Below are 13,247 nucleotides of genomic sequence, written 5' to 3'. Positions count from 1 at the left end.
CCATGGGGCCGGTGAGGAGCACACCGGCAATTTACTCAACAGCAGCGAGAGAAAATGACTCTCTTAATGCATGTGGAAATAACTATGATTACACCACTGAGACAGCCCGCAAACACAGAGTGTGGGAGAGTATACGTGTGTTTGAGCGTATGCACGCGTGTGTATTCTGTTTGAGGGGGTCACACTTCAGGGTCACACGTGAGAGCAAGCGCTGATCGGTGAGACAAGATGAGGTGTGTTTAAAGAGGTCAGGTCCTGACGGTGATAAACTGTAATCTCTGCATATCCATGTGACCAGGTGACTTTAGACAGTTTTTGAAAGTCTCTTATGCTCATATGCATTTTTTTGATCAAACATAAGCTAAAACAACTTAAATTAACTGTTTATTTAATATACACTGACGTTCAAAGGTTTTTGATCTGTAAGATTTGTTTTTAGAAGAAGTCTCATGCTCACCAAGGCTGCATTTATTTTATTAAAAATACAAAAAAGCAACAACTGTAATATTGTGAAATATTATTAAAATGTAAAATAACTGTTTTCTATTTAAATATATTGTAAAATGTAATTTATTCCTGTTATGGCAAAGTTGAATTTTCAGCATCATTACTCCAGTCTTCAGTGTCACATGATCCTTCAGAAATGCTGATTTGATGCTCAAGAAACATTTGATTACTATCAATGTTGGAAACAGTTGTGTATTTTTTTTTTTTTTTTTAAACAACCGGGAAACAGTCGCTTAGTATTTTTGTGGAAATGTGAAACATTTCTTTCAGGATTCTTAGATTAACAGAAAGTTAAAAAAAGAAACAACATTTATTTAAAATATAAATATTTTGTAAGATTATAAATCTTTACTGTCACTTTTGCTCAATTTAACACATCCTTGCTGAATAAACATAATCATTTCTTTCAAATTTAAGATTATCAGTAATGCCAACTAGTAGTATTAGTACTTACATTAGTAGTACAACTACTAGTAGTATTATCAGTAGTGCAAACTTTTGAACGGTTGTGTATGTCACAAAAAGAGAGTGATTAGTGCCGCCCTCCTTAACTTTTGGTCTTTTTTGCTCTAGAATGCACATAAGAATTAGCAGGACATTTGTATTGCTTGTATATTGTTCATTCACATCTCAAGATACTTAATTGATTGCTTTCTTGTCTTAGATGTTTTTCCTAAAATTATTCAGGAGAAATAAATGTAGGGACACACTTTAGATTAGGTTCCAATTCTCACTATTAACTATGACTTTGGCCTCAACAAACTCCTAAATACTGCTTATTAATGTTTAGTAAGGTAGTGGTTTAGGTATTGGGGATGTAGAAAATAGTCATGCAGAATAAGGCATTAATATATGCTTTATAAGTACTAACAAACAGCCAATATTTTAATATGCATGCTAATAAGCAACTAGTTAATAGTAAGAATAGGACATTAAACTAAGGTGTTACCAAAAGTAGAAATACACTAGACAATTGTTGACATACTGTATGATTGTAGTGCAATAAAGTTCCTAGGAATCTGATGAGAAACGATTAAGTTCATATTGAGATACTTGACTTATGATCACAGACTTCACAAAAATCTGAGCACAGTGTGAGCAAATATTGAGATTTCTGAAACTGAGAAGCAGAAGACACAAGCAAGAGTCTCTATTTGCTCTCTATGTAATTGCTTTCTGGAAGAAAGTTGAGATATTAATGAGACACCACTTATGATTCGTCTTCCCTATGGGAACTGACAAATCCCTGCTGAAAAATCCAACTAAACTAGTTTAAACACACAGTCTTGTGTTCCAAAATAGCTAGATGTACCGCATAAGAATGAAACCAAATTAGTCAAACTAAACTTAATACACTGTCTTAAAAAAGCAAATACCACGAAAGCATGACAAAACAATAATAGCAGCACATGACTGTTAAAAAAGGGTCTAAAACATATGCACATAAACAGTGCAGATGAAATGCAAAAATGCATACTGTTTCTCTTCTATAGATGGTCGCTGAGATGAATTACTGGTTGGAGGGGACCAATTTTTTCATTTCATTGGCGTAACAGACCGATTTGGCGATTTTACACATTCAAGTAGACAGAAGCTATACTAGAAACCAGTTATGATGGCCACTGAGTGGATGGACTGCTTTAAAAAAAAAGTTATTAGAGCACTGAGGGGTTTCGAGTTTGTGTATTCAGACTTTAAGAGGCCATTAACATAAATATGATGTGATTTGCATTATGCTGCATTTGTTTTTTGGTATTCACTCATCTAGGTTAATGCATTAGTGGATGAGAAATGCTAATTTTACACAAAAAAAGAACACATGGCTGTCGAATAACGAGGACGCCAAAGTATGCTCATTTAATAATAGTGCATTTTAGTGAATAAGGTTTGGTTAATAAATCAGTCTCACACAGATGAAATGAGAGAGAATAGAGATGGGCTAATAGAAGGAGTGACGCAAGATGGAGTGAAATGAAGGAAAGTGGTCATGAGAGCGCAAGTCTGTGTGATTTTTCTAAAGGCCTGCGTATTTGTGTGTTTTATTCAGCAGCGTGTGTGGCTGTCTATACAAAACATGGTTATGTTTATATATTCTCTTTTAAGCCTGTCAACTTCCCTTTGTATCCTACCTGTTTTTCTCTGGGTCTGAGAGCTGAGGGACTTTGGATGCTGGAGCGAGAGGAACCTGTGTGTATTTGTGCATTGATGAGTGCATTCATATGTGACACTCATTCAGTGAGTGTGTGTGTGTACATAGACACTACAATGACAGTGCGTTTGATGCTGGTTGCATCAGGTCTTGCAAGACTGTTTCCTGTCTCTTTCCTGTCTCAGTCAATCAGCGATCATTGACAGATGATGACGGAGGTAAAAAAAAACTACAGATACAGCCTAAATAACCAGTTACTGAACTAAATGTACCCCCCTTTCAAAAATGCAGTATCCTTGTGAAACTAGTTTATAAGAAGCATCCGGTTTTGAGCTTCTCAAACCAGTTTCACAAATGGCTGGAAATTGAGTTCTAACAAAGAAAATGAACAGGAAATTGGCTTGGCATTTTCAAATGCACATGGGAATTGGGCACTCTCCTGGTACACGGACATATTTCATATTGCAGGGGCTCAGAGTCAATATCTGGCTTCAAAATATATTTCAGACCCACAGAAGTCAATCTTCAAAATCTCTTCATTGACAACTTGATGCTTTAAAAGAAATCTTTTGCTACCGAATCACTATTTTCTTTCACCAGGAAGCACAAACACACTGCTTGCCTCCGAGTGAGAGAATGAATAAACTGTTAATAGTAGCTATTTGAGCACCTAAATGAGTTTTTGCGTTCTCTAAAACTCACACCAGGCTTTTTTGTAATTGTGCCTCTGTCTGCTCTTAAAAAGTGTGCTTTCCCTTTTCTTCAGCAATTTTAGATTTCTTTTTGCTTGCTTGCTTTTTTAAAAGAGTTTCATTAATGAACATGAGGGTTTTATTAGCTATTAGTGTGTTTATGAGTTGTGTGTGTGTGTGTGTGTGTGTGTGTGTGTGTGTGTGTGTGTGTGTGTGTGTGTGTGTCTCGAGGGGTATAAAGGAATGCTTCATTGAAGGGGCGACACACAACACAATGTGTCTCACTAATAGTCCATTCTGAGTGGCTCTGGGTGCCTGCAAATCTCATTAGGTGAAAACATGTACACACACACAAACAGAAGCGAGAGAGAGCCTGAAGCGATGGAGCCGTTCCATTTTTAGCCACAGTCCTCCACAGATATTAACATGAAGGAGAGAAAGACCAAAAAGACACTCAAAAACTCAAAAGTTACGTGAAGTAAGAGCCGTTGCCTAGTGTTTAGCACCGATCCAATGAGCCATGATGCTCATCGACAAAAAAGTTTGAAAAAGGGCCCAAATATATGCTACACTAACTCTGTAACCCACCACAAACAGCTTCAGGCCATTATATTAAAAGCAAATATAGAAAACAAAACAACAGAACAAAAAACAAAACCATAAACCATGCACTAGACATGTTGAGCTGTGGCTGAGGTGCAGGAGATACAGGTTCGAATCCAGCCAGAACCTTATCCCACATATCTTATCTTTCTCCAATGCAATTATCTGTCTTTTCTCTAATGTCTCTGTCAATGAAGAGTGGAAAAAAGCCAATGAAAACCTTTTTACACACAGTGTGACTGAGATTTGATTTATTGTGGCTTTCCCACTGAAGTGATGAATGCGCTGAAAACAATCACATTCCCTGCTGATCCAGATGGAAACAGAAGCCCATAACAAGCCTTGTAAGTGTCTCCATATCTTCCATAATCAAATAAAGATTAAAAAATAATAGACAAGCAAATATTAATGCCAACAACGCTTTAGGCTATTTGAAATGAAACGTGCAGTCACTCTGATGACAGCAGAGACCAGACAGGCCCTTGTTATTTTTCACAGTCGGTTATCATTAAATGCAAGTGGGTCACTTTATGAAAATAAATTAGTCTCTCTGTTGATATTGTCTGATTCTTAAAAGATGTCTCATTTGCAAGCAACTGCCCTACAGGCATCTTTGACATTCATTATTTTCCTTAACACACATGAATGTCCTTTGTTCTTACATCAAGAAAATGTAGAAGGATCGCACACCATAACAGTAGTTCACTTGTAATGATTGTCAGCTCGAAATGTGACGCTGATGCACTACTTGTGGATCTTTGTTCTTTATTAAAACAGCAAAAGGAAGTGGGAGCTGTTGCCTAGCGGTTTGTGTTGTACGGTACGTTGAGCCTTGGTGCCCATGTGGGTGAAGGACACCCTATTGAACTCTACGGTTTTATGCATCAGGAGGCGTATTACAGAAACGTTCTATCTTAGCTCTGAAACTTGACAAGACATGACAAGTTAATTTAGATTTGATAAGACATGATAAGTTAATGAGATTTCAAAATCTCATCTTAACTGTAGTTAGGAAATCTTAAACCGCTCCATCGATTTCAGTAATCAACTGTCGGGTCTGCTACCAAGCAACCAACAATGCGCAAACTGCTCCTGAGGTAAACCTAAAATCAAAATGGAGAAACAACGGCGTGCTTTTAATTTCAGTGCGGCAGAGAGTGAAATTTTGATAAGCTCCATTGAAAAGTTAAAGCCTTTTTTATAAATCGCCTTTTGCAACAACAACAAAAAAAGTAAGGCGTTAGTCACTTGATGAATGACCAGTAATTGCTCCTCAACTAACTGTACAATCATGTGTTGTGGGAGATAATGCACAATCATTATTTATGAGTATTTTATCATCAAAGCGCAGCACTTCCTCTGGGTCCTCCAAAAGTCTCTCCAGCATCAAACATCGCTGCTCTTCATCTTGTATAATCAATAAATGTAACGCCAATCTCGAAAAAAGCTTTTTGTACCGTGATTTTTACCATTGGATTTCAAAAAGGTTTGAAGTTAGGACACCAGTGGGGTTGTCCTAAAGTTAAGACAGCTTTTTTGTCTAGTTAGGATGCTTCTGTAGTACCTGTTTCCTATCCATAGTTAAGATAAGATTATGCACTTAAGAAATGTCATTATGTAATAGCGTTTGTCCTAAATACGGTCCTAACTGATATTGCTATGGTTACCAAACAGATAAGATAGGATTCTAAAGTTAAGATGTTTCTGTAATACGCCCCCTGGTCCTTGGCAGATCTTAAATTAAGTAAATACAACCTCAGATGAACAACAACAAGTGACATTTTACCCCGTTTCATTATTTATTTAACAAAAATAAAGCCAAAATAGAAACGCCATGGGTGACAAACTAAGTACACCCTTACTGCTTCCATAGGAATTAAGAGGGTACACTCTCAGAGAAAATATGCAAAAATGGTACCTTTAGGGGTACAACAGCTTGTCACTGGGGCAGTACCCTTTTTTTTTTTTACACCTCAAATGTTCATAGTAGTACCTTAAGGACATATTGCTACTCTAAGGTACTAATACTCTAAGGAGTTATGGTTAATGGTCAATGGTCACCAATAATGGTAGTCTGGATGATTACACCCTGAATGGCAAAAATGGCTTTTAAAGAACAATTCAGAATTCTTCACTAAATGTATCTGTACAACATGAAATAAGGCCGTTTTCTCTTCAGATATACCCTGGAACGCCAGCGAATGCATCGCTCACTGAGGGGGGACAAGCTCCAGATGTAATCCATTATCCCAGAAATGTTAAGATGAGGAGCAGACACAGAAAGAGGTCATAGGAAGGGCAGGGTTTGTCCACATGGATCAATTGAAATCAAAATGCTTGAGACGAAGAGAAAATGAGAACGAGAGAGAGAGAAAGAGAGTAATGCCTTTTATTAAAGGAACAGAGAAGAAAATTAGTGAGATGGAGCCCAATCGATGTGGAGGGAGTGGAGGCCAGCAGTAGTCGCGGAAACAGCAGTGTTCGTTTAACCATAACACCGACAGGAAACTACATGTCCGAAAACGATAGTGGAAGAGGGAGGAAAGAGTAAATGAATGAAAACACAACAGAAAGAGACGGATTTGTAGGGTTTCTAAAACAGCCTTCTTGTTCTCCAGATGCTTCCTGGAAAAGTGAAGACAAGAAGCTGCGAACGAGACCAAAAGGAGCATGTCGAATCAATAATCTCCTAAATTCCCATAGAAAAAAAGGGAAAAAGTGCCATCTAAAACCACAGGCCCCTGATTCCCATGGCCCAGCCTGCCAGCGCGGGGGGATTAGTGTTTTGTGTTCCTAATGACAGCAGATAATGAGAGAGATGCCGCGTCTGTCACGTTAAATAACGGCGTAATCCACATTTCCCCTGCATCTATTTACTGTGACTATTAATGAGCTGAGTCACGTAATGAAACACCAAAAATCATTCAATAAGAGCGAGAGAGCCGCGAACGAGGAACGGCTGCGGTGTTTGTTTGGCCTGTCTGCTTTGAATATTCAAAGTGTGATGTATAGCTGATATAACGCCGCAGTCAGCGGGAACAAATCACCTCCATCAAGCGGGGCCGTAATGAAATCGGCCGCGGACTGTGCTGTGTGTTAGCCCTCGGGCAACTCTTTGTTTAATCATTATTAGTCTAAATCTTCTAGTTGATACGCTGCTTTGGAAAGACTTATAAAAACCTATATAAATTTAGAGGGAAAGCCGAGAGCGCGAGTGAGGAAAAAACAAGTGGATTTGAGCTGCTCATGAATGTTTTATGAGTACCTCGCTCACAAATGATAAGTGACACTGACAGTTGGGCTGTATTGAGAGACTGGAGGGAAGCAGACTAATAGATCATGAATCAATATAGCTATAACGCTGGCTAAGATACCAGTGCAAAACTTTAAGATCAGTAAGTAATGTATTCATTTTAAGAGCCACCATTATGCTCATTTACAAATTTTGTTTTATGGGGTCTGTTAGAATATGTTAACATGATCTAATGTAAAAAAACAACAACTTAGTTTTCTTATAATTTATATTGTCTGTTTTAATTTTGGTTTCTTTAAAGGGGTCCTTGATTATGATTTCACTTTTTTAACTTTAGTTAGTGTGTGATGTTGCTGTTTGAGCATGAACAATATCTGCAAAGTTACGATGCTCAAAGTTCAATGCAAAGGGAAATATTTTCTTTTAAAGAAATCGCTTTTTAACTCTTTCCACGCCAGCGTTTAAAAAAAAAAGTTGACAGCCAGCACCAGCGTTTTTGATCATTTTCACATTCACAAAATATAACGTGCGGAACTGACATATTCTAAAAATGTTGGTCAAACAGTTGGCATCTATCCATCTTTGCGAATTCTAAACACTCCAGTTGTTGTTGTCGTTTATCCAAACTAGTGAGAGCTGTAAAGTACCAGCCCTATTCTGAAAAGGGGGTGGGGAGGAGCAGCTCATTTGCATTTAAAGTGACAAATGGAAAACAGTGTGTTTTTGCTATCACCCAAATAGGGGCTTTCAAACACACCTGATATTACATCTTGTCAAAAGGGCATTATAGGACCCCTTTAAAACCCACCTTCCAAAACCGCAGTCTGCTCTGATTGGTCAGCCGACCTTAATCTGTTGTGATTAGTCTACCGATTAGCCCTTACCATAACAGGCAAGTCCAGAGGCTTCCTGAGCTGCTGTAAATACTGTAATTATGTTCTGTACGGTACTGTAACTACAGTTTTGCTGTATCAGTTCAATAATGACAGTCAAGAAGAACAAGCTGAACCCGAACCACTTCCCTAAGCACGACTTGTGCAAGACATTTCACAGTGCTCTTATATTTGCAGATGTGACGTTATAACTGTTTCATTTTTCCATCAACCTGCATGATTCAGAAAGCAGTTGCTACAAAAATGGCGAGAACACAAAAAAGGTTGTGTTATTACTGCTGAGAAATAGTATTAAAAAACAATCACTGATTCTTCAATTCTTCTACCTTTGGAAGTCCATGTAATAATGTTTTGCCCTCACAGTGAAACAAAAAACAGCATTACCAAAACATTAGTCTCGCGTAGCCAGACCTTCAGACTGACGGCAGAAGGTCTGGACTCTATCGCAGCTCTCATTGGTCAATGACCGCCCAGGCAGTGTTAATTTTGACAGCAAATTTTGATTTAGTTTTAGTCATAGTCTTTTGACTAAAATGCCATTTAGTCTGCCATTTGAATTGTTTTTAGTTTTAGTCAAGTTTTAGTTGACTAAATATCATAAGATTTTAGTCGACTAAATCTACAGTAGATTTAGGCCCAATCCCAATTCTATTTTATACCCCTTCGCCTTCCCCTACCCCTACCTGTTCCCCTTTCCCCTTGAAACAGAGTGCCAAGGCGTAGGGGTGAAAATATTCCCCTAAGAAATGGGACACCACTACTATACCATTACACATCATCTTACCCTGTTTCTTTTATTATAAAATCCTGTGACATTTAACCAGTATGAACAGCAATGAAGTGCATAGGCTATATCTAACAGAAATCAGGCGTGAGCACGTTTAATAAATTACTCACTCCCAACAGAGTTTTGCGCTGTATTTGGACTTAATAAAATGACGCTCGTTTTCAGTTCAAAAACATATGAGCCAGAGTTACCTTAGATGATACAGAATGATACAGAACATACAAGACTACTGAAGCCGCTTTTCCATGGGACAAAACTGTTCTCTTTGTTTATTAACCGTTCCATTCCGTGCTGATCCGAGCCGGCCGGTACGGATATGGTTTCGTTATCCACTGTGGTGCTGCGATAATGTTATACGTCAAGTCAGTCGTTGCCTTGGTAACGCGAGAGTTTACGGACGATATGTATTGTAAATATCGACTGCGTTATGAAGGATGACCAGATATATATTTGTAACTATTATTAAAATGTGTTCAGATCACCCAAATAGTGCGTTTAGCAAGCTACGGAGAAACGGCAAGTGATCGATCCCGATTGGCAACACACACACATTCTAGCAGCACGGTAGTCGGTGGAGGGAAACTCCTCATACCCCTTCGTTCGAAGTGTGGTCCTGGAAAATCTTCGTTTGAAGGGCTATCTGGCCCTTCCCCTTACCCCTACCACTCCAGCCAAAAAAGAATCGAGACACCCCTACCCCTTCACGTGAACGCGCAAAACGAAGGGGTAGGGGAAAGAGAAGGGCTAAGGGGTAGAAATGGGATTTGGCCTAAGTCTCCTAAAATCTAATGAGTTTAGTTAAATTGTAATACATTAAGCATTTAAGCATTACAAAACCGACTGTCACTCGAACTGACATTTTGACATCATTTTGTTTTTGACATTAAAAATACACGAAAGAGAGCTCAATTCACTTTTTTTGTCTGTTTTTTAAAAATAGCAATATAGTTTTTATAACTTTGTATTTCTGTTTTGGTCAGTAGGCCAAATCAGGTTAAGCTAAAGCTTCAAATAAGTTTGTTTATTTATTTATTTTTATTTCAGTTAACATTTATTTAATTTCAAGTAATGAAGTTTTTTTTAAATGGTTTTAGTTAACTATTATAACCCTGATACTTTATTGAATATGTGTCAAATACTGGTCCTTCCTCCTGACTATAAATTAAATGGGAATGAAATTAAATACAGTTTATTGTGTAACCAAAAACGAATATATAATGTGTGACTTTTAATGATAAACAAGCTCGAAACACACCGGGACTCTATTTTGAAATGTTTGCGCCTCTGTTGCAGTTTCTCATTCAAGTTCAGATGAGATAAAATATGCATTGTTACAACCGTCTAAAACATATTACTATATTAACATCGTAAAGTAAACATTGTCATTATTCATCAGCATTAGTTCATAAACAATTGCACGGCATAAATGTGCGCTAATGTTCATTGATTGTGAGCCGCTCTGGAGTGCTGTATTGGGGATGCGTGAGCCTGTCGAAGCGCAACAGCGCAGTGTTTTCCAGCGGTTAGATCAGCACGGTCAAAAATCAAATGTGCGCATCTGTTACACAGGATATCAGTTCTGACTGGATCTCTTCCCTAATCGTCCCTCCCAAACATTTTCGTCTCGTTTTTATTTGTTGACGAAAATGACAGTTGATTTTCGTCATTGTTTTGGTCATCCAACACTAGTTTTTATTTAGTTATCGTATCGTTTTCGTCAGTGAAAAAAGGTTGTTGATGAAAATTATGATGAAAATTATTCGTCAACGAAATTAACACTGCGCCCAGGACAGCGTTTGACTGACATTTAACGCAACCAATCACAGTTGGAAATGTAAAGTCGATGTCCCTGCCATAACAGACATACATGTGCATCTATACATTATTTGTTCAAGAACGTTGTTCAAGTTTACTGCAACAATGGAGCTGCGAACTTAAAACACTTTTGAAAATCCAGCGTTTAGTTGATCCTGGTAAGCGCTCATTGTCACAGTTGTAAACATGATGGCATTCTTCTTCCACGAGGGAGTTTGGAGTCGTGGCATTTGTTTCCAGGCGGACCGTTATAAAACGCAACACACACGTCTCGCGGACATCCTGTAGAATTCAACCAATCAGATGATGACTTTGAAACTCCAGAAGTGTTTGGTGATAAACTCTTTCTGGCTTAATAACTACCGATGTTTGAGAGCGAGCTGGTGGGCATTATGCAAATGTGTTACATGGTGATGTAGATATGCCACAGAAGAAAGGGGTTCAAGGCAGGTGTTTTTTGCTGGAGAGATTCACTCCCTTTGGGGTGGACTTTGTAACTTTGCGGATGCACAAACAGCTATATTACAATCTAAAGTAAAAAGGTAAAATCAAAAACTACAAAGTAAAAAAAAAAACGCAAACATGAAGTAAACAACAAACCTCCTGAGAAGTAGTTTGGGGTGGTTCTTGCTCTCCAGGTTCTTGTCGATGAGGTCGGAGAGCAGGTGTTTGAGCACATCGGTGGCGTATTCCAGTCGACCCTGGAGAGCCGTCATTATGAGAGACGCCACATTACCACGGTCACGCATGGAGAAGGAGCGCTGCATTTCCAGCGTACGGATGAATGTCAACAAAAACACCTTGTTGTTTATCAGCTGGGCAAACAGCTTCAGAGCTTTTTCAACACAAAGCTGCCCATTACCAGAGACCTGGAACACACAACAACATCTTTGTCAATGAACTAGAATCCTTAAATACTTAATTTACATAAAAAGAGCACATGTAAACTACACAATGTTCTAACCAGAAAGGACATGTTGATGGTCAGTTGTTTTCTATTGATATGGCATTGAGCTGGGTAGCCCCACCCAAAGTGAATCTCACTGGTCCACAATCCTGCCCCATATAACGGTTTATTAAAGAGATAGTTCACCCAAAATGAAAATTCTGTCATTAATTACTCACCCTTGTGTCGTTTCAAACCTGTAACCCCTTCTGTTCATCTTTAGAACACATTTGTGTTCCGAAGCTGAATGAAAGTCTTACGGGTTTGGACCTACATGAGGGTGAGTAATTAATGACAGAATTTTCATTTTGGGGTGAACTAACACCTTTAAAGATTGGCTATGATTGTGTCACATGGTGCACCTGGTTAGGACAACTTGTTAGAGAAAAGTGTTCATTAAATGACTTGTGTTAAAGTAGACCGCAGCACACCTCCAGCTCTCTGAGCACAGGATGGTCCTCGATGCCAGGGAATAGCACTCTCATGGCATAGGTGCGGTAATCCAGATAGGGAATACCAGCCCGGTCCAGATCACTCGTCAACTCATTGATATCCGTCTGCAGTTCTGCAAAAGCTACAAACAAAACAGAGAAGGAGGAAAAAAAGGGACAAAATTTCAATACACTGAGTAATTCACAGTTCAGTGTCCAGGTCATTTTTGTGCCACAAAATCTATAGAGACTAATTATATTTTGCTTTAAGAAAATGAAGCTTATTTTTGTTTATTATCGACATTCTTATCAAATTCTTTTTACTGTAATACAATAAAAAAGTAAATATAAAGAGCATCATAGTAGTATTTGTTGTACTATGCTTTAAATTATAAAGAAAAACAACTGCATTCAAATGTATGAACAATATATTTATTTAAAAATGACTATTATAATGAAAATCACCAATAACATAAATGTTTTTTTATGAATTAATAAATATAATAATAATAATTATTAATATTAATAATACAGCATTATTAATCTTATCAGATCAGAAAGTATTTCACAGTCAATATGTCAATTGTCATCAAAAATGGTCCTAAAATAGGACTAATTTTCTTAATTTTTTTAATGTTTTATGAACATTTCTTGAGTTTTGGGTTTGTTGCTACATAAAAGTTCCAAACACAAAACCTGTACTGCTGTTCTAATCAACATCTCGGAAGACTTTGTTTTGTCCAGTTTGAGGTTTTTATGAAGCTCCTGAAGGTTGTTGCAGGCAGACGAAGAGAGCAAACCAAAATAACCTCTCAGCTTCTCTCTATTTATGGTTTTCTCACTCACACAAACACACAGAGAGTAAATTGCAAGCTGCTGAAGTGCTTGTCCCCTGCTGGTGGAGACTGGAGGTGGGATGTCTTTAATTGGGTCCACTCTGACAGAGCCTGGGGCAGCACTCTTCCCTGAGGGAGTTATCTATCTCTTTTTCTCTCTCCCATCACGTTTCCTTATTTCTCCTTTCTGGAATGTTCTTTCTGCCTTCACTCTATCGTCTCCCCTCACCTGTCCTCCCTCTCTTCATCTTGGTCCGGCGTCTCTCTCTATGCCTTTTCTTTCCTCTTAAATGCTCTCGCAGGCGTTCATGGAGTGCAGGGCTCAATCTGCCCCT

General features: G+C 38.2%; 1 protein-coding gene across 1 annotated transcript in view; it reads right to left on the bottom strand.

The window, feature by feature from the left end:
• plxna2 (plexin A2) overlaps positions 1 to 13,247 on the bottom strand; it is a gene marked incomplete at its 5' end in the record, with an annotated part of 214,058 nt that overhangs the window by 30,366 nt on the left and 170,445 nt on the right. The window contains 2 exons of the mRNA XM_079802461.1: positions 11,300 to 11,568; positions 12,077 to 12,219. Of these exons, the coding sequence (XP_079658587.1) occupies positions 11,300 to 11,568; positions 12,077 to 12,219 (412 nt within the window). The remainder of the gene's footprint in view (positions 1 to 11,299; positions 11,569 to 12,076; positions 12,220 to 13,247) is intronic.

This window comes from Gobio gobio (genome assembly GCF_949357685.1).
Source record: "Gobio gobio genome assembly, chromosome: 21".
Lineage (NCBI taxonomy): Eukaryota > Metazoa > Chordata > Actinopteri > Cypriniformes > Gobionidae > Gobio > Gobio gobio.
Note: the sequence above shows the minus strand (reverse complement) of the source record. Positions and strands in the feature narration are given on the sequence as shown.